The 27,149-nt window shown below is 43.9% G+C and overlaps 1 protein-coding gene across 1 annotated transcript in view; it reads left to right on the plus strand.

The window, feature by feature from the left end:
• Positions 1 to 27,149, plus strand: part of LOC124776541 (clavesin-1) — a 105,179-nt gene that overhangs the window by 43,986 nt on the left and 34,044 nt on the right. Inside the window, exons 2-3 of the mRNA XM_047251571.1 lie at positions 11,112 to 11,300; positions 25,837 to 25,931. Of these exons, the coding sequence (XP_047107527.1) occupies positions 11,112 to 11,300; positions 25,837 to 25,931 (284 nt within the window). The remainder of the gene's footprint in view (positions 1 to 11,111; positions 11,301 to 25,836; positions 25,932 to 27,149) is intronic.

Raw genomic sequence — 27,149 nt, forward strand, 5'->3', positions numbered from 1 at the left:
TCATCGGAGATGAGGGTGTCATCTGGAGTGCCCTAGGAAAGTGTCGTAGGACCGCTGTTATTTTCTATCTACATAAATGATCTTTTGGATAGGATGGTTAGCAATGTGCGGCTGTTTGCTGATGATGCTGTGGTGTACGGGAAGGTGTCGTCGTTAAGTGACTGTAGGAGGATACAAGATGACTTGGGCAGGATTTATGATTGGTGTAAAGAATGGCAGCTAACTCTAAATGTAGATAAATGTAAATTAGTGCAGATGAATAGGAAAAAGAATCCCGTAATGTTTGAATACTCCATTCGTAGTGTAGCGCTCTACACAGTCACGTCGATTAAATATTTGGGTGTAACATTGCAGAGCGATATGAAGTCGGACAAGCATGTAATGCCAGTTGTGGGGAAGGCGGACAGTGGTCTTCGGTTCATTGGTGGAATTTTGGGAAGATGTGGTTCATCTGTAAAGAAGACCGCTTATAGAACGCTGGTGCGACCTATTCTTGAGTACTGCTCGAGCGTTTGGAATCCCTATCAGGTCGGATTGAGGGAGGACATAGAAGCAATTCAGAGGCGGGCTGCTAGATTTGTTACTGGTAGGTTTGATCATCACGCGAGTGTTCAGGAACTCGGTTGGGAGTCTCTAGAGGAAAGGAGGCGTTCTTTTCGTGAATCGCTACTGAGTAAATTTAGAGAACCAGCATTTGAGGCTGACTGCAGTAAAATTTTGCTGCCACCAACTTATATTTCGCGGAAATACCACAAAGATAAGAGAGATTAGGGCTCGTACAGATGCATATAGGCAGTCATTTTTTCCCTCGTTCTGTTTGGGAGTGGAACAGGGAGAGAAGATGTTAGTTGTGGTACGAGGTACCCTCCGCCACGCACCGTATGATGGATTGTGGAGTATGTAGATGTAGATCAGGGAATAACTTCCATGGTAGAAGAGGAAGCTGTACAGGATAAGAACTGCAGAGGAAGGCAGATACCGGAATACATCCAGCAAATAATTGAGGAAATAGGTTCTAATTCCTACTGTGAGATGAAAAGGTTGCCGCAGGAGAGGAATTTGTGGCAGGTCGCAATAGACCAGTCAGAAAATCGAGGAGTCATAAACGTATGTCAAGTATGATCCACAGTTTTTTTTTTTTTACGATGAGTGGACGGTAATGGGTAGAGTTGTCGACTGCACTCTGGAGCCCTGCAGAGGTTGTTGCGACGCTAATCTGCAATGCTGCTGCGGAGACACGAGGCGAGTTGCCTCACGCTGGCGCGGCCGCCCGGCACGTGTTCGGGTTGGGAGAGTGCGCGGGCCACGGCTGCGAGGTAGCTGGCTGGCCAGCACCTTGAGGAGCGGCGCGACCGCTCTCGAGCCGCGCGTGCCCATGGGGCAGCCGCTCCTGCCAGAGGTTGCCGTCTCCAGCGGCAGTTTCGACTTGCCGGGGGGGACACGTTCTTACCAAGGAATGATGCATGTGCACCCAGCAGCCGACTAGTGCCCATAGAATTTTCTTCGTTATACACTGCCCGAAAAAATTATTACACCCTTTTACAGGCTTCCAGGTCACTCAAAATTCATTGTTGCAACAGCGGATATGGAGTACGTAAAACGATTACATTTACATATCAATAGCACAAGTGATTCTGTGGTACCACATAACGACCCATGCTTAAACACCCACATTAGTATTTGGTGTAGCCTCCACAGACAGCAATGCACGCGGTGCCTCTGACATCCAGTCAGTCGTATAGAGGACAATACTGTCCTGGGATACGTCATGCCACGCCTGCTCGACCTGCTCACGTAGTCCTGTAAGAGTTTTTGGCTGACCAGTCACACTACTCACTTCTCGTCTAATCATATCCCACACGTGCTTCATAGGAGAAACGTCGGGAGATCATGCTGGCCAGGGGAAGTTGCTGCACGTAGAGTTGGAACAATACATCACCTTCTGTAGCAAGAACGGCAAAGGAACGGGTCTAACAAGTTTCTGCACACACCGATTGCTGGTTAGCGTCCCCTCCAGAGACACGGAAGGTGAACCAGGGTTGTAGCTTATCGCACCTCAGACAATAGGCAGTTCGTGTTGACATGTCTGGGAATACAAGCCCTTTTATCTGTCCTGTGGCAGTTGTGCGATCTGCCACTGCTGCCCTAACAATACGACGACAGCAAGGCCAACGTGTATGGAAATTCTCCGAAAGGACCGTCCAACCACTAGGAAAGCCACAGTTTGACTCCTTTCAAACTCGCTCAGTTGGCTATAGGAAGCACGAGGGCGTCTCGGAGGCATGCATCACAGGTTTGCACCACGCTGAGCCTTCTGGCTGTGAGCATTCCCCAATAAACGAACGACACAGACGGCGCTCTGGTAGCTATGCCACTATGCTATCTGTTGGCAGACGACGTTGAAACTATTATCAGTACACGTACTGTCCCCCCGGTGGCGTATGCCGTCATAGAATTAAAATCGACGTCTTCTTTCCAGGTGCACTAATACCTTTTTTTTTCCAATAGTGTAGAATGACGTGAAAGACGTAGCACGTATCCAATAAGTTGCAACCTAAGGGTAACTACTTCCTCTTGTACACTCCTAAACTACGATGAATTTCATGCTACAAGGTACTTCGCACAGAACCGTATACTAGTATAAGGATTCCCTCGGGTCTGGGTTGTGGGAATAGTTGAAAAGGGGCAGCCAGTGGGGATCTGGAAGCGGTAACGTGCAGGAAGTAAAAATTGGCATGTGCACCAGAAAAGATATTTATCTGAAGACGTAAGTTAAAATTACTTAACATAAAAATTCAGATGTACAACTTCGTTTCATATTACAAAAGGCTTGCTTACGGCAGCAGGATGAATGACTCTTACAGCTCAAACAATAAAAAAGCCTGAAAGATTGATAATGATAGTGACTAATAATAATTTAGCAAGAAGACATCTCTATTGAAACAGTATTTAAGCAAATAACAATTTTAAAAAATTTAAATATCAAGGCCATAATGACAGGGTCCGCCCCGATAGCTGAGTGGTCAGCGCGGCGGTCTGTCACGCCAAGGGGCCCGGGTTCGATTCCCGGCTGAGTCGGAGATTTTCTCCGCTCAGGGACTGGGTGTTGTGTTGTCCTCATTGTGATTTCATCATCATCAGTGGAAGGCCACGGGAAACCTCCACTGGAATCACTTCGCTAGACGCTCATGCGGTGGACCTCTCTGACGAGGCTTTGCCCATGACAAGACCTGCCGTAATGCAGAACACAAAATATAATGACAGGAGGTATGTAAAGGTGAAATTTAATTAGTCGTCTTCACTTTCCCTGGTTCAAACAATACTAAAATAGAGAAACAAAATTGCATTAGACATATTGATGGGAATCAGCAATCAAAAATGATTAAGAGTTGTCTCAGACTAACCAGTGGACCGTCATAACAAATAACCAGAAGACCAAGTGGTCACAGTACAACTTGTAAGTACGATTAACAGAATGGAGCCCCAGATGCTGCAAGAACCACGTGTGCTCAAAATACTGAACTTCAAAGTAAGTCCACACTACACATTCAAGAATATCTTTCCAATAATGATAAACGTCAAGCAAATGCCCATATTACACCAAACAAAATTTTTAAAATTGAAATTATTGGGGAAATAAAATTTACGCTCAAGAGTGTGCTTTTTCAGTTTAAACTATGTACAAAAGACTTTTTTTTTAAAAAAAAGGCATCAATGCCTTACAGCATGAAAAACACAACTGGATCATGCTTAACAAAACTACTTCACTTTGTCAGCACGCTTAAATATGACCAACACAGACCATTTCAGCGGGCTCAAAAATAAAAAAAAAATCGGAAACTTGAGCTTGCCATGCACTAAACAATGCGACACACTTGTTAAACACATACGCCCCAAAAGGAAAGTGTTGCACATAGCACGTTGCACGTCGACAGAGTACCAATAACACCGTGGTCGTGCGGTAGCGTTCTCGCTTCCCACGCCCGGGTTCCCGGGTTCGATTCCTGGCGGGGTCAGGGATTTTCTCTGCCTCGTGATGGCTGGGTGTTGTGTGCTGTCCTTAGGTTAGTTAGGTTTAAGTAGTTCTAAGTTCTAGGGGACTGATGACCATAGATGTTAAGTCCCATAGTGCTCAGAGCCATTTTGAACCAATAACACCGCTACCAGTCCACCTCCACAAGCACGCTACAGGACCTAGCAAGACGCTCATCAAAATATTTATGCGTCCACTGCTCCGCTCTGTCCTTACACCCACGGACCAAGCGGAAGATGTGGACCAATGCCTTGTTGGAACTAGTGCCTTGTGTTTCTCAAAGAAGTGAGCTTAGCAATCGAGGACCAGCTTACAAGACAACACAATGGCGAGAGATGCTCCGTTGTTTACAGCCAACCCCTCGGAACGACCAATTATGGCTGCTTAGTAACTTCCTTCTCCAGCTACCGGCAAGATGGAATTTACCAAGAGCCAAAGCAGTTCGGTGTGAAGTTACACCAAGGTGGTCGTGCGCGCGTCCTCTTGCGAGATGTAAGGAAGAAAGTTGCTTAGCAACCGCTGAAGATGTAGTCTCGCGCTATCGATGAGGAATCTATAGTGCGCACGGGTCAATAGCAACTGCTTAAATGCGTCTGTGTATGGTGTAATTAGTCCAAAATTGGTTTCACAGTCCTTAAGGAAGCGATAAGTAGGAGGCCGTAGTACATTCCTAAAGTCCCCACTTAATACTGGTCCTTTAAACTATGTAATAGGACCTTTTTTTGGGGGGGGGGGGGGGGGGAGGGCGGGTATTTGGCGTGTATGAAGCTCCGCCAGTTCAGAGTTTTACACTACACCCATAAATGAAAATAAGCAAATTCAACAAGCTTTGTCATACGCATCACTATGTGAGGCAAAATTTCAGTTGCCTAAATGCATTCTTTGAAACTCTGATAGCCGATGCCATCGTTAATGTCTGACACAATGTTCTAAGAACTGTAGATCTCACAGTAATGACAAGACGCCCTACAACGAGAAGACTGGAACACATGAGTCCTTGTCCCCTTGGGCGGGCTACTTTCTCCAGTCGTTGACCATGGGAGCCGCTCGCATCGTTTCGGCCTGCGTTGCTGTGGGGTCAAGTATGAGTCAGTGCTTAATTACGAGGTCATGTCAGCATTGTAGCGGCAGACTTTTGACGATGGTATTAACAGTGGAAGACCGAGAGAAAAAAGACGTAAATTTGGGAGGCCATCTTCATCTCCTACTGTTGAACAAGTGTATAAGAAGCAACGACGCAAATAAAATAAAGACTGGGGATAAGGGTTGAAATTCGGAGCGAAATGATATCGATGATAAAATTCGCCGATGACATTGCTAACTCCTGTGAAAGTGAAGAATTTCAGGACCTATTCAACGGAAAGGAGTTGACAGTAAATCGGAGTGACTAGTAGCTGAAAAGAGATATGTAACTTAACACCAAATTTAAGGACCACAAAGAGGAGATCGGTTACCACGGAAGCAAAATTGCGTATGATGGACGAAGCAAAGATACACGGAGCAGACCACTAGTGGCAAAGACTACATTCCTCGTTAAAAGAACTGGTATCAAATGTATGTCGTAATATGAGGATTCTGAGTTCCGTCTAGAGCACAGCACAGCATCATATGGGAAGGAAATCTGGGCTGTGAGGAAATGGGAAGATCATTGGTGCCCAAAGGCATGATGAAAATTAAGTGCACTGATAAGACAAGAAATATTATGACTGTCCGCAGAAGCGGTGAGTATGTGTGAAAAACATCGAGGAGGAGGAGGACAGGATAGTAGGAAATGTGTTGAGATATCCGGAGTTACTTCATGGTACTTAGGGCAAAAATGTGGAGTAAGAGAGTTTGGAATATATTCAACAAATTATTTTTGAGGACGTTGAGTAGAAGTGATGGTCTCAGATGGAGAAGTTGCAGTGGGTCTCTTCACGGCAATCATCAGACTGGTGACTAAAAATTGTAGCTATGTTATCTTCTTGCAGTTGTAAATGGATGTTATTCAGAACGGATGGCACTTCAGTAGTGCCTTTTGCACCTTTAAGGGTATTGTCGTTGGTCAATAATTTACAGTTTTCAGACCTACCTCTCCTACCCTTACCGTGAGCCACTAATGCCTTTCCTTTCACCAAAATATATTTAGGAATTGCGTTTGTCTGTACTTCTGTAACGGTTTAATACACAGCTTTCGCTCTTTAATAGACTCAATGTCATACTACGAAATTCCACAACTGCGACGGTTAAAAGCCGTTGAGAAAATGTTGCTGGTAAAAGCTTCGTGTTCGCAGCTCTAGCGGCCACGCGAGAGTGTAAGGAATTAAAAACTCGTCAGTGCCGATGGTTGCAGCGGTTCATAACATCAGTCTGAATTTCACAAAGTGTTATTTAGACGACTGCATTTGATAAGCACTTCAAAAATACGTATTTTGAGCGTAATACTTCGTACGTCACATAATACTTACTTTCGAACCAAGTCAACAGTTCAACGTATAAGAGAGTAACCGTAAATCCTTAGGCGAGAACGCTGTGATAAGTTCAGATTAAACATAAATACTCTCGGTACACTATGGGGGCTAACAAATGTTTATTAAACTAGTAGTGTGTGTTCTCGACATCGCAACGCTTCCTTCTCCGCACCTAACAAGTTGGCCGCTAGCAGCGGCAGAGTAGACCTACGAAAACCGTCCTACTCCAGATCAGCTGACATGGTGTTTTCGCAAGGCAGATGCACGTAAATGCAATTTACGAAATTCCCTTAAACATGAAAGTGGATAACCACTGACGTAAAACCACAATTTGTGTCTTACCCTGTTACGTCAAGTGGACTGCTCGGTTTGGAAATACTCGTATTTTCGTTATAACATTTTCGTTATAACAGTTACTAAAAAGTCGGTGAAGTAGGGATGTAAGCTTTAATATAGATTCAACAAAAGTGGGCGAAATACATACGCTGTAAAAAAAGTGAGACGAGAAAATATTTGATGCGATGATTAAAAATCTTACTTCAGTTTACGTGCAAACAGGTAATCTAGCCTAGAAGAGCAAGAAGTTTCTTGTTACGCTACGTCAAAGCACTTATAGATAGCCATCAGAGATGAAATAGATAAAAACCATGTTAGACTACGTTTGTTGAAAGCAATTATATATCACTGACTTTTTTTTTTTGCATGAAAATTTACCGTTGCGTGATGAAAGCGAAGATATTAAGACAGAGAGAACTACAAAACGTGTAAATTGCCCTACGCGTTCGCCAGTAGCGGGAATAAACATTACTCTAGCGGTGACTTCTCGACAAACCAGTTTACTCATCTTCTGGCTGTTATACTCCGTGAAACTCTGCTCCTTATACTTTACTAAGGGCGAGTAGAACTCATTAGCAAGGAACGTGTAATTTAATCACGAAAGTGATGGTAACAGTTTTTTTAACATTTCATGTAATATACGTGATCGCTACTGAATATCGATTTCGTACTGGATTACTAAAGATAACGTAAAGTACCTTAGTGATCGTCTCAGTTCAATGTTATATTTGCACTACATTGTTAAGGACCTCTGTCCTGACATCAACAATTATTTTCGTATATTATTATTATTATTATTATTATTATTATTATTAAGCAAAAGCTCCATAACAAGTCCTCAGCTCTACGTGATCATACATCGAAGCGTTGTCATTTTGAAAGTTACGTGCGAAGTGAAATTTCTGTTACGAACGCAGCTAGAATTGTTTGTCCCTTATTTTCAAATAATTCTTTCGACCATTGCCGGGTACTAATGGTATACTTAATCAGATCTTAGATCACTTAAAATTTAATATAAAAAGGAATTTTAATTCTTGCTCCTTTCTGTCCATTTTCCTTCAAAGCCATAAGTTATCAGAATAATTCAATGGTAAGTATTGCTTCTTCAGAGTATTTTAACTGGCGCATATTCCATTCTCGGAAGCTCTTGTAGGCTTCAGTAATTTATGAACATAATAATAGTATTATTTTCATGTTGGTCAGGAACCTGGTGCAAGTCTTTAGATTGGACGCCACTTCGGCGACTTGAGTGCCCCTAATTAACCCCATTTACCTAACTGGGAAAAGGGGAACTACACTTTAAGGTGGAATGTAAACCATGTGTCGTTCCTGGCGACTTATCACATCGTTGAAAGGTGAAGGCCGGCTTAAAGATAGGTTAAAAATTTTCCGGGATTCGATCCCGCGACTTCGTTTCAGGCAACCGATTTTCAACTAGATCCCTTGGCCCGACATGTCTGAATGTCCACTAGTGAGAAAAGGAAAGACGTTCAGGAAATGGATTCTTATCGTCGTTAAAGGAACGTCTTCAACATTCGTCTAGTTATCTTCAGAAGTCGTGCAGTAAGTCAATCAAAAGGCTCAATACTGGATGTAAAACCAGTTTTCCCAAAAAGGAGTTTCATTGGGGGCGAACAGAACGACTTCCATAAGTCTCTGCATACATAATCAAAACACCAGTCAGGAAGACACGGAGAGTAGCCGTTAATATAATGTCGAACAGTATTCTGTACCTCGACTTTGAATTCCTTGTTTTCCCTTAGTGATATATAAGCCAAGGGTACACGCCAGTGCGTAGTAGACGGCTAGAGACCTGGTGGCGGATGTAACTTATCAAGTGAAAGCGCCGAACAGTGTTTAGTTTCATGACGGGAAGTAAGGTATAGGTTAAGGAAATAAGTTCCGTCGGTTAATCTATGCTTTTGGTTAATGGAACATATTGTAATATGTCCTTCAAGCTCCAACGACACCAGAAACGGGGAACACGTTAAGCTGACAACACTTCTACGATGTTCAGAAACACGTATGATGCTTCTTGCATTCCCTCCTTAAGTGATCCCTGGAGGCAAGGCACCGATGACCATAGCAGTCTGGTCCCTTCAATCCCACAAACCAACCAACCTAGAGGCATAACTTGGTTATGAATTGCACAATAGTCGACTTGTCCCTGTCACAATATATTTTAACCTCCAGAAGAACGAGAAAAATAAATACCAGATCCGACAACTCAAAAACCTGAAGGACGAGAAGTGAGAATTTGATATCACGGACAGGGTCTCCATTAATCATGACTTTGACTATGAGGCTGTGCTGGCGCTGCGCCACTCCTAATTCTCACTCCACCACTTATCCTTGTCTCGAGCACACAAACACAGCACTCCCTACGAACACAGTGTTGCCGTGAGTTCTTACCGCGGAGTCACTGAAATTATTAACGGTCGGAGCTGAATGGTGACAATGTACGTGATTTAAGAAAATCTTTTCGTTTACATGCTAGCATCATATCGCGTGATGTCCCACACGTTCATATTTTTACTCAGCTCATTTTAATTTTAACTCTAGACTTCAGAACGTAATGCATTAAAATGCGGCATTCTAAACGTAGCTCAATTCAACACCAATCGTTGACTGAGAACTGCTTCTCTTTACTGCTATATTGCATCGAACATTTGCACTGGCAGTTCTCCGCTTTACTCGGTGCATATCTTCACTTCTCAAAAGTAACATAAACCAGCAGAAAAATACTACTCTCGTAGCACCAGGGTAATATGCTCCTGTTTTATGAGACTGAAAACTAAGATACCAACTGCCTCATTCTACCTTCCTCAGAACCTTCAAATTTTTTCCCAAAAATTTTGGGGGGTGAACATATTCGCACTCTAATTGTAATTCGCTCACGCCCACTAGTCCATCGTCGTAAGTTACTCATATCCACATCTACTCCCACTTGCCAATTCTCATGCACTTGCTGCGCGGGGTAGCCATGCGGTGTAGCCGTCATGTCACGGTTCGCGCGGCTCCCCCCCCATCGGAGGTCAGAGTCCTCCCTCGGGCATGGGCGTGTATGTTGTCCTTAATGTAAGTTAGTTTAAGTTAGATTAAGTTGTGCGTAAGCCTAGGGACCGAAGACCTCAGTAGTTTGATCCCATAGCCCTTACCTCAAATTTCCAGTTTTTCTTACGCACACATTCAGCACAACTCATTCTCATTATCTTTATCTCTCCGTTACTATCTCCTGTGTCACAGCCAGAGTCTCTTCCATTCTTTCCTACTACTACAGTCTCCTCTCACTTCACTGTCTCGCTCTTGCACTCTCATTCATTCATCGCCACTAACACTTTCTCTCTCTCTCTCTCTCTCTCTCTCTCTCTCTCTTTCTCTTTCCTCGTTCTCCTTGTCACAGACTCTGTCTCTCATTATCACTGGCTCTTACCCACTTCCACTTTCTCCCTTTATTTGTTTTTATTCCTCTTCAATTAGCACTGTCTCCTTCCCTATTTTCCTGGCACTGCTCTGTCACTGTCAACTACGTTCCCCTGCCACTGTGTTCATCATTTTCCGTCTCTTGTCCACTGCCGCTCTCTCCTCTCTGCGTAAAAAGCCAGAATTTGTTCGCATGGCTAAATTTTTGTGAAAATTTTTGAATTTGCTGAGGAAGGGAGAAAGAGGCAGCTCATATCCCACCATTACGTCAGTGTGTTTAAACAGGAGCATATTCACCTTTTTTGTGCTCTGAACAAGGGATCGGTTGGTAGGCCACGATCTGAGGCAACATACCAATTCGGTAATGGAGAGAGGCGTGGAGGGTAAAATTTGTAGAGGGAGACAGTTCTGAATACACTAAGCAAGTTCAAAAGGAAGTAGGTTGCAGTAGTTACAAGGAGATGGAGGCTTTCACAGGTTAGAGTAGCATGCAGAGCTGCATCAAATCAGTTTTTCCCGTTGGCTCCCTTTTTCTTGCCACAGTAGAACGTGTCACTCACATCAAAAGAACTTTACGGGTCAGTATAGTTGTTATAATGCAGTTACGTCAAACTGAAATAACGTAAAATTAAGTTTACACCTCAGGCCGGATATTATGTACACAAAAAACTTTAATTTGTTTCAGTAAAACATAGGGTTCCCAGAACCATTCTAATGATAACGAAGGCAGTAGTATATTTCTCCGTGGTACTTCACTTTATGTACTACGTTTTCGCCTCACACTGGATTTTACGCGTACAAGCTACCTGGGGGCGGTAGGGAAGCCGTTCTGTGTACAGTGTTCACTGACTTCAGTATTTATTCCGCAGGCCAGGAGGACAAGATGCTGAAGCTAGTCAAGGAGCCACACCCCACGGTGATGCGCGGCTCCTTCGCGGTGGGCCTCGAGTTCAGCCAGGAGCTGTCGCCGCAGATCCAGGAGGTGGCCCGCACCGAGCTGCGGGAGAACCCGGACCAGATTCGGGAGTCACTCGCCGCCTTCCGGGACATCCTCAGGGGTGAGTAGCGGCCGCAGGGCCATCGACACAAAGCTGCACGGGCCGCCGCCGTCAATTTTGCTGAAAGAAATTCCGCGTACTCTCAGTGAGGCAGGGCTGTAAAACTGGCGTATTTCGCGAGTGAACACTCGCGCCTTCTTACGCTCTTGCCTGCGAGCAGAGCAGGTGCGGCACAGAATGGGCCAACGGGCCTCAAAACCTGCACGTAATAGAAAAACGGATATAAAATTCTACAAAAGTATGTTCTTTGGGATGGTAAATGGGAATCTGATGTTGGAATTAGAATATTCAGAACGGCGGACCCAATAATGTAGATCAAAAATCGAGTAAGGCATGGGGTATAAAGGAATAAGAGAGTTCTGATAACGAATTAAGTCGGAATCGCCGTACTGAAAAGTTTTATTCGATATTTTAAATTTTCAAATCTAAATCAGTCTCATTTTTGTCAGTAAAAACGCCTCCTCTTGCTGCAATGTATTTTATAACTCCCGCACGCGTTTCGCCTTTTTCACTTTGACTTCATCCCACTGATTTAAAGTGGAAAAAAGGCGAAAAGCGTCTGGGACAAATAAAATACACTGCAGCAAAAGGACCTGTTTTTTATTGACAAAAAATATTTCTGTGTTTGCTGCGGAGGTGCAAATGACTCTAAGCACTATGAGACTTAACATCTGAGGTCATCAGTCCCCTAGACTTAGAACTACTTAAACCTAACTGAACTAAAGACATCACACACATCCGTGCCCGAGGCAGGATTCGAACCTGCGAGCCGGCCGGAGTGGACGAGCGGTTCTAGGCGCTCCAGTCTGGAACCGCACGACCGCTACGGTCGCAGGTTCGAATCCTGCCTCAGTCATGGATGTGTGTGATGGACTTAGGTTAGTTAGGTTTAAGTAGTTTTACGTTCTAGGGGACTGATGACCTTAGCAGTTAAGTCCCATAGTGCTCAGAGCCATTTGAACCATTTTTCGAACCTGCGACCGTTGCAGCAGCGCAGCTCTAAGCTGAAGCGTCTAGAACCGCTCGGCCATGCTATGAAGGATGGCCGCGCAAATAAAATGGAAATGAGTCACACTTGTCTCTTGTATCATTGCCTTCAGAAGGATCGCTGTGGGGCTGTCCACTGGAAGATGGTTCTAAAAGCAGATCTTTCACCTCGCATGGGACCTGTTTATCTTCAGTTGTCATTTTCTGGAATCTCGAGATGGATGAATCCGCAAGCGCCAGAAGCCGATTCAACACGACATGCATCGTTATCTTACTGGAATATTTGCGTGTAAATTCCTCTCGGTATACTTATTCCGAGCTTCTTTCATCTTTATCTTCCTTCAACTTCAGATAGCCGACCAGTCGGCAACGGAGCAGTTTCGATTATGCCATATCCTTGCATCAAAACGACGCGAACTGATGTCAGCATCGGACATTGTTGCAAATATTGGCAGTCCGCTGAAACTGGCGCCCGACTTTCGAGAAACGTGCATTTTTTCAGAGCTCTTGATAGGTATGTTTTAGTTTTAGACTGCTCTGCAAAAAGTTTGAATAGTTCTCCAGGATTTCGCAAAAAAAGGAAAAAGTTATTCGCCAATTTGAGAAAAAAACTATGATCAAAAGGTAACGTTATAGGCCCTTTGCTGTTCCTTATCTATATTAACGATTTGGGAGACAATCTGAGCAGCCGTCTTCGGTTGTTTGCAGTTGACGCTGTCGTTTATCGACTAATAAAGTCATCAGAAGGTCAAAACAAACAGCAAAAGGATTTAGAAAAGATATCTGAATGGTGCGGAAACTGGCAGTTGACCCTAAATAGCGAAAAGTGTGAGGGCATCCACATGAGTGCTAAAAGGAACTCGACAACTTCGGTTACACGATAAATCAGTCTAATCTAAATGCCGCAAATTCAACTAAATACCTAGGTTTTGCAATTCAAAAAGATCAAAGAAAGGCAGCACATTTCGTATTTTCGCGAAATATGGGAGAGAGTGTCACGGAAATGATACACGATTTGGGCTAGACATCATTAAAAGAAAGATGTTTTTCGTTGCGAAGGAATGTTCTCACGTAATTCCGATCACCAGCTTTCTCCTCCGAATGCGAAAATATTTTGTTGACACCGACCTACAGAGGGAGGAACGATCACCACGATAAAATAAGAGAAATCAGAGGTCGTACGGAAAGGTATAGGTGTTCGTTTCTTTCCGCGCACTATACGAGATTTCAGTAATACAGAATTGTGAAGGTGGTTCGATGAACCCTGTGCCAGGCACTTAAATGTGATTTGCAGAGTATCCATGTAGACGTAGAAAATTCCGAACAGCTCTCCAACAATTCTACAGAAAACCCTAATGATACTTTTTGTTCAGATAATAGTTCGAGAAGTTCAATAATGAGGGACCCATTTTTACCGTGTGGCAGAAAAATGACCTTTCACTGAAAATGTGCAATTATCTCCAGTCAAATACTTTCGAACTCGTTAAGTATACTGTCAACTTAGTATGAGAGCTGCTTACAAAAGTGGAGCCACGCAGCCGAAATTTTGCACCTAACCGGTTTCGAGTAATACCGGTAGTATTAAAGTCGATACACGTCATTATGCGGGTTGAAAATTTCACAAACCCTCCTTCTGGAGTGCTACTAGTCTTATTTTATTCTGTCAATTAATCGCCACACACACACACACACACACACACACACACACACACACACACACACAATATCTGAAAAATATGTCATTGCCCGATTCACTGTTTACCGTCAAGTCTCACGGCACATATCGTACCGACTTGAGACTAGAATGACACTGCGCATTGCGCACGTATACAAAAGTGCAAACTCAAAAGATTTTCCTGTTTTGTCCAGGTTTTCAAGCGAGCTAGCCCAATGTGCGGTGTGGTATGGAGTGAGGATAATGGATGTGCACCATGTGGTCGCGAATACACGTGAGAAGCGCCAACTCTGAAATAAGGGAGGGCCAGTTTTGACAGCGGTACCATCTAATAGTATCATTAGTGTAGACATTGTGAAGCACCGGCAATGTCTTTGCATTTCAATCCACAGTGCGAGGAAAGATGAGTTCGAAAAATCTTTAGTGTATCATAATACACTCAGCACTTTCAGGAAGATCAGTTTACGAGGGCACTAAGTCTTAACACGTCAAATAATACAGAAACCGAAAATGTGAAAGAATTAAGCTTGTAAAAGAGGTTTCAAAACTTAGAAGCAGGTCACTGAAGAGGGTGGAGGAGAGGAGGAAAAATCATGTGAGTACGCTGTTCGGAACATATACATCTACATTTATACTCCGCATGCCACCCAACGGTGTGTGGCGGAGGGCACTTTACGTGCCACTGTCATTACCTCCCTTTCCTGTTCCAGTCGCGTATTGTTCCCGGGAAGAACGACTGCCGGAAAGCCTCCGTGCGCGCTCGAATCTCTCTGATTTTACATTCGCGATCTCCTCGGGAGGTATAAGTAGGGGGAAGCAACATATTCGATACCTCATCCAGAAACGCACCCTCTCGAAACCTGGACAGCAAGCTTCACGGCGATGCAGAGCGCCTCTATTGCAGAGTCTGCCACTTGAGTTTGCTAAACATCTCCGTAACGCTATCACGCTTACCAAATAACCCTGTGACGAAACGCGCCGCTCTTCTTTGGATCTTCTCTATCAACCTGACCTGGTACGGATCCCACAATGATGAGCAATACTCAAGAAAAGGTCGAACGAGTGTTTTGTAAGCCACCTCCTTTTTCGATGCACTACATTTTCTGAGAACTCTCCGAATGAATCTCAACCTGGCACCCACCTTACCAACAATTAATTTTATATGATCATTTGACTTCAAATAAATCGTTCCGTACGCATACTCACAGATATTTTACAGTTACTGCTACCAGCGTTTGTGTCCCTGCACCAAGTGCCTATCCGCTGCAGATCTTCATGCACAGTTACTAAATTGCAATACTTTTAGCATGGGTGTTGATTTAATTAAAGGATACTCGGTAGCCGCAGCTGAACATTTGCGTCCAAAAAAAAAAAAAAATGGTTCAAATGGCACTGAGCACTATGGGACTCAACTTCTAAGGTCATCAGTCCCCTAGAACTCAGAACTACTTAAACCTAACTAACCTAAGGACACCACACACATCCATGCCCGAGGCAGGATTCGAACCTGCGACCGTAGCGGTCACGCGGTTCCAGACTGTAGCGCCTAGAACCGCTCAGCCACACCGGCCGGCCATTTGCTTCCACTTCAGGGTGAACACTGTCGCGTAGTGATGTTATCAAACATGACAATCACGCATTGCACATAGGTTATAACAGACGACGTTCACAGCTACATTGCATAATCTGTGTAAAGAGTTCGTTGCATATTCTTTACCGCTCGATGAAAGTGTAGGGACGCAGTTGGATGTGACATTCTTAGCAGCATACAAGAAAGTGTAAAAAATGTAGATCTGTCTTGGAATTTAGTAGTTCATGCGTCTACAGTCGGAGTATGTTGGGAAATGAATCAGGATTCCTAGCGCAACTGAAAATGAGAGCTTCCAGTACCCAAATCGCGATGATCTGCAGCTTGCAGTGCGATACGGAACGTAGTTTATATTTATTCAAGAATATCTGTCAGAATTGCTTTCCACTTCTAGTAAGTCTCCAGAGGGTTCCTTAGCTTGTCGTTGCTTGTAGCATTTACTGCCACTTGCGGAGCACGCTTGCTGTGAAGCCCTGCAGTAAGGACATAATTGTATGCAATGTCTGTATTGTGCTGTCACAGCTAGTAATACTTTATAGTGTACAGTGTGATTTAGAAATATGTTACCACTGAAATTCTAGGTACGTTGCTGGCTATTAAAGGTGTGTTTCAATGAACTAAATTTATGCGATTTGTGATTTACCTACTCGTCTAGACTTGATCGCCACCATGTGTAACATAGAAGCTATGCTATGCTATGCTAAAGATGCGTAACGTTTGGTACATGGTTGCCAGTTATGTACTTGAGTTGGAACGTTCATAGCTCTGGAATACCCTGTATGTAAAACACCACTTTAGTTGTTCTTAATGCTTTAATTTCCACTAGAAATTCAAAGGAGGTTGTAGAGTGCTTTGCCGTACATGAAACCGGTTTCATTGGCGTGTGACAAGTGAGAGAAGTTAGTCTCCGTGTATGTAACGGAGTTTTTCGCTACGTACACGAACACGAAGTGTTTTTTGTCGTTGTTTGTGGACAGCAAAGATGCACAGATGGCTCACTTCAGCTTGGCACATCCTCGTTACGGTGAAGTAACGTTTGCACTTGTTACTGTGCTGTCATAAGAAGTGGCACAAAACAGCATGCTACGGGAACTGTTTTCGTGTGTACCAAGGCACTTCACGAGGTCATAGGCACCTGTCATTTGAGTGTGTTCAGTGAGCGAAACAGTAGTGAAAATTAATCTAAAACATTTTTGCTGTATTATTTTATTTTCGAGTAGTGATCATTAAGCAGAAGTCGTTTTCAAATTGCTGTATCTGTTTTGATACCTACATTGCGTTCCATCTCAAGGTGCACAACGCCAAAGCCAAGAACTGGTTAAGAGATTCAGTACACAGATTTCAAACATTCTTCAGCGATGCAGTGCTTCATTAATGTTATAGTACACTGCAGAAATAGACGTACAAAATGTTCGAATACCATCTGGACGACGTCTCATTAATCTAGTAGCAATCTGATTTTGAATGCAGAGTGCTATTATATTGACGCTGAATCGTCTGATTCGTGTACGCGTTGATAACTAGTGCCCAAGTCATGTTTTTGACGTTATGCAGAGTGAGATCAAACATCTTGTATACATCCACAAAGATGCTATAATTGAAAAATCGTCTTGTATCCGATGACTTAGTAAAATCGAAAGTGGTAGCAATAACACTTTAATAGTAACTAACTGTGTAAAACAAGGTTAGGTGCTGCTTGAAGTCGGAAGTAAGACTCTGAAACTAGTGATGTGCAAACATGTTCACCACAGTATCGTCTATCTGCACGTCTAGACAAAAAAAAAAAATTAGTTCCCAAGGATCAGTACCACTGTCTGAATGTGTGGAAAACAAACCCATTTGGTACTAAGAGGCGGCGCCGAAAATAGACATCGGTGGGGCATATGGTCAAAGATATTCAGTGAGTGTGATATACGAACACTGGAAAAGTTAAAACGGGAAGGCGCTTATTATCACACTAAAATCCTCTTCAGGTGATAAAAGTCGTTTCGTGAATAATGAAATAATATTCAACAACTCCTTGAACGTCACTCTGTAGGGATAATGAATGTGAGATTAAACTCGACGCAGACCATTGCTCGCATTCCTGCTGTCGTGATTCGCGTGACGACATCAGAGTATGGACGTGCTAGGACGTCGAATCTAGACGTAAACAGCATCCATTTGTTTCCAGTAGTGTAGCTGTCGTCGCCGTACATCAGCGAAGGTACTGCTAGTTGTACTTCAGAGACGGGAAGTACACTCCTTTCCCGGCGAAAACAACCTAAACTTTGGTGTACTGGAGGTCGGCAACTGTGCAACCTGCTAAGTTTCGCGGACGTGAAGGGCAAGCGCGGCTGCCCTTGCGACATTGCGAAGGTTGCTTAGCCGTCTCAGGTTGTCTAAGTCGCAGGACCGGTCTACGTGGAAGCTCGTTCCGTCCTTGTTGGTGGCAGGTCGCGTAATCTGTGCTATCAAGATCGAAGGGGGGTACTTTCTACTATGAAAGAGACCATGGTCTGATGGCAATGCCCGTAGGGAGAGTTTAACATATGCTAGAAAAGTATATTCGCCTTTTAAGCCTGCTTCTTTTTATGTTCAGATTACATACAAATATGTATCCTGAAACCTTCCCTCAATAAAATACCCTTTTCTGTACACGGTTTACGCCAATCTACATCTAAAAAAATTAAACTCCTCCTGAACAGGCCATGAAGGCCCAACGGTACCGACCGGCCGCCGTGTCATCCTCAGCCCATTTTCGTCACTGGATGCGGATATGGAGGGGCAAGTGGTCAGCACACCGAACTCCCAGCAGTATGTCAGTTTCCGAGACCGGAGCCGCTACTTCTCAATCAAGTAGCTCCTCAGTTTGCCGCACAAGGGCTGAGTGCACCCCGCTTGCCAAAAGCGCTCTGCAGACCGGATGGTCACCCATCCACCTGCTAGCCCAGCCCGACAGCGCTTAACTTCGGTGATCTGACGGGAACCGGTGTTACCACTGTGTCAAGGCTGTTGGCCATCTACATCTACAGCTACATCTACATCTGCATAGACACCCCGCAAGCCACCATGGGTGCCTGGTGGAGGGTACCCTGTACCACAACTTGTCATTTCCCATCCCGGTGGACTCGCAAAACAGAGCGAGTGAAAAACGACTGTCTGTACCCCTCAGTTTCTCTGATCTTCGTTATCCTTAGGCATAATGTATGTTGGCGGCAATATAATCGTTCGGCCGTCACCTTCAAATCCCGATCATCTAAATTTTTCCCCTTCCCTCCAGGGATTTCCATTTGAGTAGCCGAAGCATCTCCGTAACACCTGTTGTTTGAACATACAGGTAAAAAATCTAGCAGCCCGCCTCTGAATTGCTTCGATGTCTTTCTTCAGTCCGACATATGGTACGGATCCAGAACACTCGAGCAGCACCAGCGCCCTTTATGCGGTCTCCTTTACGTGTGAACCACTCTTTCCTAAAACTCTCCCAATAAACATAAGTCGACAATTTGCCTTCCCTACCACTGTTCTCATATGGTCGTTCCACCTCATATCGCTTTGCAACGTTAGCTCACACATTTCAACGACTTGACTGTGTCAAGCAGGACAGTAAACATCAGCCGCGCGCGATTAGCCGAGCGGTCACAGGACGCTGCAGTCATGGACTGTGCGGCTGGTCCCGGCGGAGATTCGAGTCCTCCCTCGGGCATGGGTGTGTGTGTTTGTCCTAAGGATAATTTAGGTTAAGTAGTGTGTAAGCTTAGGGACTGATGACCTTAGCAGTTAAGTCCCATAAGATTTCACACACATTTGAACATTTTTAGTAGAGATCATGTGACAACGCTGACTGCTGTTTCTTAAGGGAACATAACAAGAACTGAAGTACCTTACTTTTCGAAACATAATAGTAATGAGCATAAATAAAGACTTACTGAATATATGAACGTACTAAGTTGCAATAAGCTCGTGTCCTGGCATCAGTAATGTGTAAGTAACCGAGCTTACTGCGAAGCTATGTGCAGTGAATATGCTTGGCTCTATCTTATTAACCCTATTGCCGGTACAGACTTGTTCTCTGCATTCCATGCTGGGGGCGGCTTTTACTATGGCTGTACTGCTCGCCAAATGCTGGTGGCTGTGCTGACATACTTACCATGGGATTTTTCGAAAACCCTTAGATGAAAAATCTGATTTTTTGCACATCTTACAGTTTGATGTCTTCACTCGACAAAGAACTGAATTCATACTTATTACACTGCATCAAATTAAATAAAACCTGCATGAAATTTTAAAGCGTTTGCAGACGTAAAAACGCATTGTGTAAGCAATTTTAGCTCATACATTGCAATGAATAAAATGTAGAAAAGGTAATGAATCTTATTTAAAATTGAGAGCAGAACGATATCTCATTGCGTTTTCAAGGTATTGGGTTTTGCATCCGACGGACGATCGGGCGTGACTTGTTCGTTCAAGCCCTTGCGCAACGATAATCGTGTGGTCATAACAATCGTCATACATCCTAAACAATTCAAGATAACGAAACGAGTGTTTTTCTGTAAATGATAACATGCAATGAGGCACATGTGTTATGTGATGAATACTCGAAACCGTTTTTATTCGCCGAGCAGCATTGAGAGGTCGGCAGCTCTGTACGAATACGCAAGCGGCACGCGTATACACGTCTACAGCATCTGAGCAGCATGGCGTGTGAGGACGGGCACATATGTCCACAGCAACGAAAGGACCTAGATTTTCTATTTAGAAATACGAAATTTAAAGGCGCAAAGCAGTAACGTTGTATGTAGAGTGATGAACTGCCAACTCTCGCTACAGCTCCATTTGCTGTCTTAGCTTCTGGCGTGGAAAACATGCAAAGAGATAGACGGAGGGTACTGTTGACTGCAGGTTTGAAAAAAGCAAATCTGGTTATGATAATTGCGCAGCTAAACTGGTATCTCTCCTGCAGGCATAAAATCTGAAACATTGTGACATAGGAAGATGACAATTACAAACTGCATTCTCAGTAGTATAGATGTTAGAATCTTAACGTAGCCAATAAACGCCAGAATCTCTGATCAAGAAAATATAACTGCGTTTAAATGGATCAAATGGCTCTGAGCACTATGGGACTTAACTGCTGAGGTCATCAGTTCCCTAGAACTTAGAACTACTTGAACCTAACTAACCTAAGGACATCACACACATCCATGCCCGAGGCAGGATTCGAACCTCCGACCGTAGCGGTCGCGCGGTTCCAGAGTGTAGTGCCTAGAACCGCTCGGCCACTCCGGCAGGCTAACTGCGTTTAAAGCATAATTACGGGCAGAATGATGCATGAGACATCTGTACGTGGAACTCATGCTACAAGAAATCACCACAAACGAAAGATTTAAACCGAAAGAAATCCATAATCCATATGCATTAGATAGTGTTTAAAAAAAATCTCACTAAGGAAGAGCGTGATAAATTCAACGGCCCTAGTATTCGGATGGACTAATGTGAACACAATCGTTCCTTGCTTCGATAACTGACCATCATCTGAAGCGAACTTATTGTTTGAATATAAAGTGCTCGTTAAAGCTCTGGGCTGTAAATAGTACTCCAAGCGTTGCAATAAAAGTCAGAACTTCGGGAAACATTCGTAACATGAGATCTCAAAATGGAAAAAACAGAGACTGGCTTGGACAGTAGCGTCTCTGGTCTCTGCTCACGGACATAGGCGGCACGGAATCCCAGGACAAACAGCGTCGAACTAGTACTCCGTTCGTGAGTTTAAACTAAAAGTTTACCACAGGACGCAGCACGCTGGTCCCTGACTGGCGGCCGTAACTGCTCATCATGGTAAAGTTCTTCCCACATTCGGCGGAGCAAGTCCACATCAATCTGTTCAAAAGCACTGTTGATGCGAGCTCGCAGTTCTGGTAGGTTTACCGATAGAGGATGCATATACACTGAACCTGTCACATTAGACACACAAAAGTCCTATTGGGCTAGGTCGGAAGAGCTTGGAAGCCATGACATGAATTGTTGGTCAGCATCAAAATGGCTCTGAGCATTATGGGACTTAACATCTGAGGTCATCAGTCCCCTAGAACTTAGAACTACTTCAAACCTAACTAACGTAAGGACATCACACACATCCATGCCCGAGGCAGGATTCGAACCTGCGACCGTAGCGGTCGCGCGGTTCCAGACTGAAGCGCCTAGAACCGCTCGGCCACAACGGCCGGCTGATCATCATCCCCACGACGACCGAGCCAGGAGTTTCTCAATTTCCTGTTTAAGACTTCACGAACATCATGATAGAAGTGGGGCGGGGCACCATCCTGAAGGAAGGTAAAGCCCAAACTGTCGGTCTCCAGTTTTGTGCTTTCCAGCATGTCCAAATACACGTTTCCTCTAACGATCTTTTCGCAAAAGAAAAAGGCATAGCAAACTTTAAACCGTGAGACTGCATAGAACAGATTAACCTGTGGTGAGTCTCTAATGTATTCCACGACAGCTTGGCGGTTGCTTCATCACTGAAGATGAGTTTATCGCAGAACCAACGCTCTACCGTTCTGTGCAGTCTCACGGTTTAATGTTTGCTATGTCTTCGATAAATTTTTGCAACTGTGCCTAAAACTCAAAGCATCTGACTTTGTCATCGGAAGTCAGGGCTTGTAGGAATTGCTAGTGGGAAGGTTTCAGCTTCAGTCGTTTCCTTAAGATCTTGCAAATGGTCCGTTGTGGTGTGTTCAGCTATCTGCTTGCTCTGTTTGTAGATTTCTGCGGACTACGTTTGAAACTCGCGGTCAACGGTTTCTTCACTAACCGCAGATCGACCCGATGATTTTTCCTTACAAATCCAATCTGAAGGTTTAAACTGCGCAATCATGGCCGAATGGAGTTGGCAGTTTGTGGATCTTTGTTAAACTTCGTTCTGTTGTACTATTACGGCAGACTGATGTGAATGCGTTTCTCGGCAGCTCTCGCCATCTTACTTAACTGTTCACTGCCCCGCATTCGTGGCAGAAATCCGAAGTGCATCTGCAGGAGTACAAAGCTTTTCGTTGTTTCTCTAGAGGAGTGTTGAGTTTTGTGGAAAATTGCCAGTTAATGTAGCTAGAATTAATTTATGAAATCGCTCAAATTATTTACACTCCTAAAGAGTTTGTCTTCAGAGATAGATTTCTCGACACAGAAACATCTCTGCAGAGTGCCTGCGGTTTAGAATGCGCAAAAGAAAAATGAAATTTGAAAGTTGCAACTGTGAGAGACACGTTTCAGCATGTTATGTATAGAACTGCATGGCTTTAATGACAGGCCCCACAGAAAGAACTCCTGCAGTCACCACTTTTCTAACTGAGAATTGCTTACACAGTGGTCTTTCCCATGCTTCCCTCATAGCAAGTGTCGTCTGCTGCTAAGATGCAGTATTGCAGGCTACGTGGGAAACTCGTGGTGAGACAAAGCTAAAGACCGTACTGAGTTTGTTTCGTATGGGACTTTTTAACAAGTTTTGCAAGAACTAGAAAAATACATTTTCGTTGGACAGTAGATGACTGACTATTGCCTTATATTTTCTTGCTTCCTTTTCTTGTAGCGTCAACCTAAGTATGCTGACGACCCAAGAGCCACATTACGTCACCTCTTGCAGCACATAATGGCTGATCGAAACCGGTAACTGTGTCTTGAAACTCTTTTGTCATAGATGTTGCAAGAGAAGAAATGAGCTCTGCAATGTGTTTCACGCCTCACTTTTGGTCGAACAAAGTGGTGGGATAAGCAAAACACCATTTTAACGATCGTTTAAATGTTCCTTTTGGAAGCAGCGTAGGCTCGTTGTCATGACGTAACCTACGTGAACGTGTCCGTGTGATATACTAGGTGTGTGATAAAACTAATGAGACTGTTCTTTCATATACCAAAGTTTTTATTCTTTTGAAACAGTATTGCCAGTTTTAAAGTAGTTCTCATCGGCAGCGGAGTCGTTGTTCAGTCTTGGCAGCCGCACTGAAAGGCTCCAACTGGTATGGCCTTTGACATGTCAGTCAAATTCGTTTGAATGTTTTCCAGAGTCCCAAAATGACGTCCTTTTACGAATTTAACAATTTCGGGAAAATAAAAACGTTACAAGGATTCAGATCAGGGCCGGCCGCCGTGGTCGAGCGGGTCTAGGCCCTTCGGTCCGGAACCGCGCGACCGCTACGGTCGCTGGTTCGAATCCTGCCTAGGGCATGGATGTGTGTGATGTCCTTAGGTTAGTTAGGTGTAAGTAGTTCTAAGTTCCAGGGCACTGACGACCTCAGATGTTAAGTACCATAGTGCTCAGAGCCATTCAGATCAGGTGAATAGGTGGGCTGCAGGAATGCCTTTTGAAGAGAGAAATTCCTGTGGAAGGGGCCGTGTGACATTGGCCGTTGTCATCATGCAGAATCCAATTGTCTGCAATGTCTGGTCTCACTGAATTCACCCTTTACCTGAGTCTTCCAAGGATATCCTTGTAAAGCACTTGGTTGCCAGTATGTCCTGGAGCAATAATTCTTTATGCACGATACCGCTACTGCCAAAAGAGCATTGTTTTTATCTTCGATCAACTCGTTTGAGCTTTTTTCTGTCGAGGAGATGTCGCAGTGTGCCACTTCTGGCTACTCCGCTTTGCCTCAGGATCGTAGTAAAAAAATCCAGAATTCCTCACCTGTGATCACACGAGTAAACCGTTCATGGGCGTTGGCAACCCTCTCAAGATCAACACACATGTTTTTTCGATTGGCCTCCTGCTCAGTTGTGAGGTTTCTCAGCACTATTTTGGCCTGTGCAGAGTTGCTCAAAATGTGATGTACAGTGTAAGTGCTTAACAGGTCGTGTATCATCCTTTTTGTTAAACGTCGGTCTTATCTCACAAAAGCACGCATACGTTCGACGTTTCCGTCGGTTTTTGAAGTTGAAGGTCTCCGTGATTGAAGTTCATCTTCAACGTGTTCTCTGCTTTCCAAAAACGATTCCTGCCAGCAAGAAACTTGTGCTCTGTATAAGAAATGTTGCCCACTGGCCTATTGCAGCTGGTAAGAGGTCCATGACTAAGGAATTTTTTGCTAGCGCACTCGAGCAGATGTAATTTCGATGGATTGCTCACGCGCTGCCTGCGATACGTAAGCTATAAGAGAATCTCAGACCAGAGAGCACTGTTTACTGCAGTAGGAACTGTGTAGCAGTAGGAGTAAGAAGTAGCTGTCAGTCTCGTGTGTATCGAGTTGGCTGGGCCGGTCGTGGGGAGCGATGGCGGTGCCTGAGGAATGTAGTATAAGGTAAAAGCAGCTGTTGTTATATCAAGTCCCATGTAAATGTTTTAAAAATCTCTTAATAATAATCTTTCATATAAAAATTAACTTTTGACAAGCATTCATCTCAATTTAAAGAATTTATTAATTTCTCCAATCCATGGTCATCCCGATTATTGTAAAAAAAATCAGTTGTTTGTTTTATGCATGACGAATCTATCGCCCAGCATTGCACTGGGCTGTGCCAGAAAAAAAAATTCTTATAGGAGCAGATATATACGCGTTATCCGGCGACTTCATTGAGGTAACAATTTTCAGTTTATTCAGTATGAACTTTCAGGGCCATGATGCAGCACTGCTGACGTCCAAATTTACGAGTTAAGATTGACAGTCAGTTAATTATTGAAAGGTTATAAGTAAGCCAAAATTTTATTGAGAGGTCAGTCACGTTTTATTATTCCAAGGTTACGGAAGTAAACTGTTGGTAGGTTATGCTGAATATATATATATATATATATATTCTGTTGGGAGGTTACAGGGTTTTCAAAGTTCATACTGGCTGGTTCTCCAAGCGTAACACAAAACTTGTTGGCATAACTTGCTTTAAATTTCGCTGTTCCTTTTTCGTGACACACTACAAAAACACAGCTTCACTGATGGCGCTCTCAAAAGTCACGGTATGGCTGTACGGAGCTGAAACTCGGTCTGGGCATCTGGAAGGGACGAAGACGCCGGTCAACACAAGTAGAACAAGACAGTGCTGTCAGTCTCATTACTAGCAATAACAGTTTGTCTTCCATCCTAGACAGTCAGTCAATTCTTTCACTTTGTGTATATTTGTATAGACAATGAATCACGTAGCTGTCATATCATTGTGTGTCCATGCTAAACTTTGAAGTGTTTTAAAAAGAAGTGGGCGGGAACTTGAAGTTTACGGCAGCACGTAGTCGTGCAGTGCACTGCGGCGCGGGTGCGTCACGCATTGCGTAGCAAGGCCACGTAGCCGGAACGCTGAGCCGGCGCTAACGCCGTGTTTTTCCTTTCCAGAGGAGACCGACTTCAAGCTGCCCCTGGACGACGACGCCTGGTGCATCCGCTTCCTCAGGCCCTGCAAGTACTATCCGGAGTCCGCAGCAGCACTGGTGAGTGCGCACGTGTTCGCCTCCCTCCGTCCACACACGATGTGATTTCATTTGACCTTCAGCAAGTAAGACGAGCTCTGGAAAAATTCACAACGAGACACAACATTTTTTGTTATTTCTTGTTCACACTATTTGTAAAGATTTTATTAACCACCGTCACCAACTCTAATGTAAAACAAATGCAAAGACTACACTTTCATGTAGTCAAGATATCCCTAAGGGAACCACACCCTGCCTATCTAACACATTGTGGGGCGGCAGGTGGAATAATAGAATAAATGTTTTGTATTTATGCTGTTGTTTGCCGTTCTCAACACTGGCTCTCTAGCTACAATATTGGCAATCAGAAAGTGATTAGCAAAACGTGAAGCCTATAATTAGAATTCCTAGTGCCCACTTCATCTGAGAAATACATTTATAGCTACAGCTTATAGCTCTGAGGAATTAGGAGATTGTCTGGGACTCATAATCAAAAAACATTCTCTCTAAAATGTTCACTATATTCTGAAAGTCACAGACCAAAAAGAATCCACACAATCCAACTACCAGAGCAGTTCAGAGTTTATTGCGCTGATGCAACTATAACTGTTCAAATTAAATGTTTAAGTGAATGCTCGCCACGCTAAATAATGGTAGAATGTCTGTCCTGCGGCGGCACGTGAAAATACGACATACACAAACTAAAGATAGATCATTAACGTCATCCCAAAATTAACACTTCACTCGAAAACGATTTCATGGTTACGCGTATCCCGAGTAACTTATTACTGCATCCGAGGCTGTTTATATCAACGATACCGACGAGACGCGACTCCCGGCACAGGTGGTGCGCTAATCAGCGTCTGGAGAGAACTGGGGCCTTCCTTCTCTCACGCAGCGTTCTTAAATATAAAGCCGCGGTGCGGATGGCTAAGGGAACGCCTGATCAAATCTGCTCTCCCGACTAGCCGCTGGGCTAGTAATGCACCACTGCGCTATCGAATAAATCATTGCTTCCTTTGCTGATGGCTGATGAAGCTCTCAATTTAAATGTGCAGTCAGCACACAGGTAAGTAATCATAATAAAAGTCTGACGTGGCTAAGTCAAATATTTTGTGCGAGATAATTAATTTAATTACACTACACACAGTAGACGAGCTCTGAACTTGCCCTTTGGAGATACGCTATCGCTATAGTTTTATAGTTATTCAGTTGAAACTTCTCACATCTTTATGATTA

The sequence above is a fragment of the Schistocerca piceifrons genome, chromosome 2, assembly GCF_021461385.2.
Source record: "Schistocerca piceifrons isolate TAMUIC-IGC-003096 chromosome 2, iqSchPice1.1, whole genome shotgun sequence".
NCBI lineage: Eukaryota > Metazoa > Arthropoda > Insecta > Orthoptera > Acrididae > Schistocerca > Schistocerca piceifrons.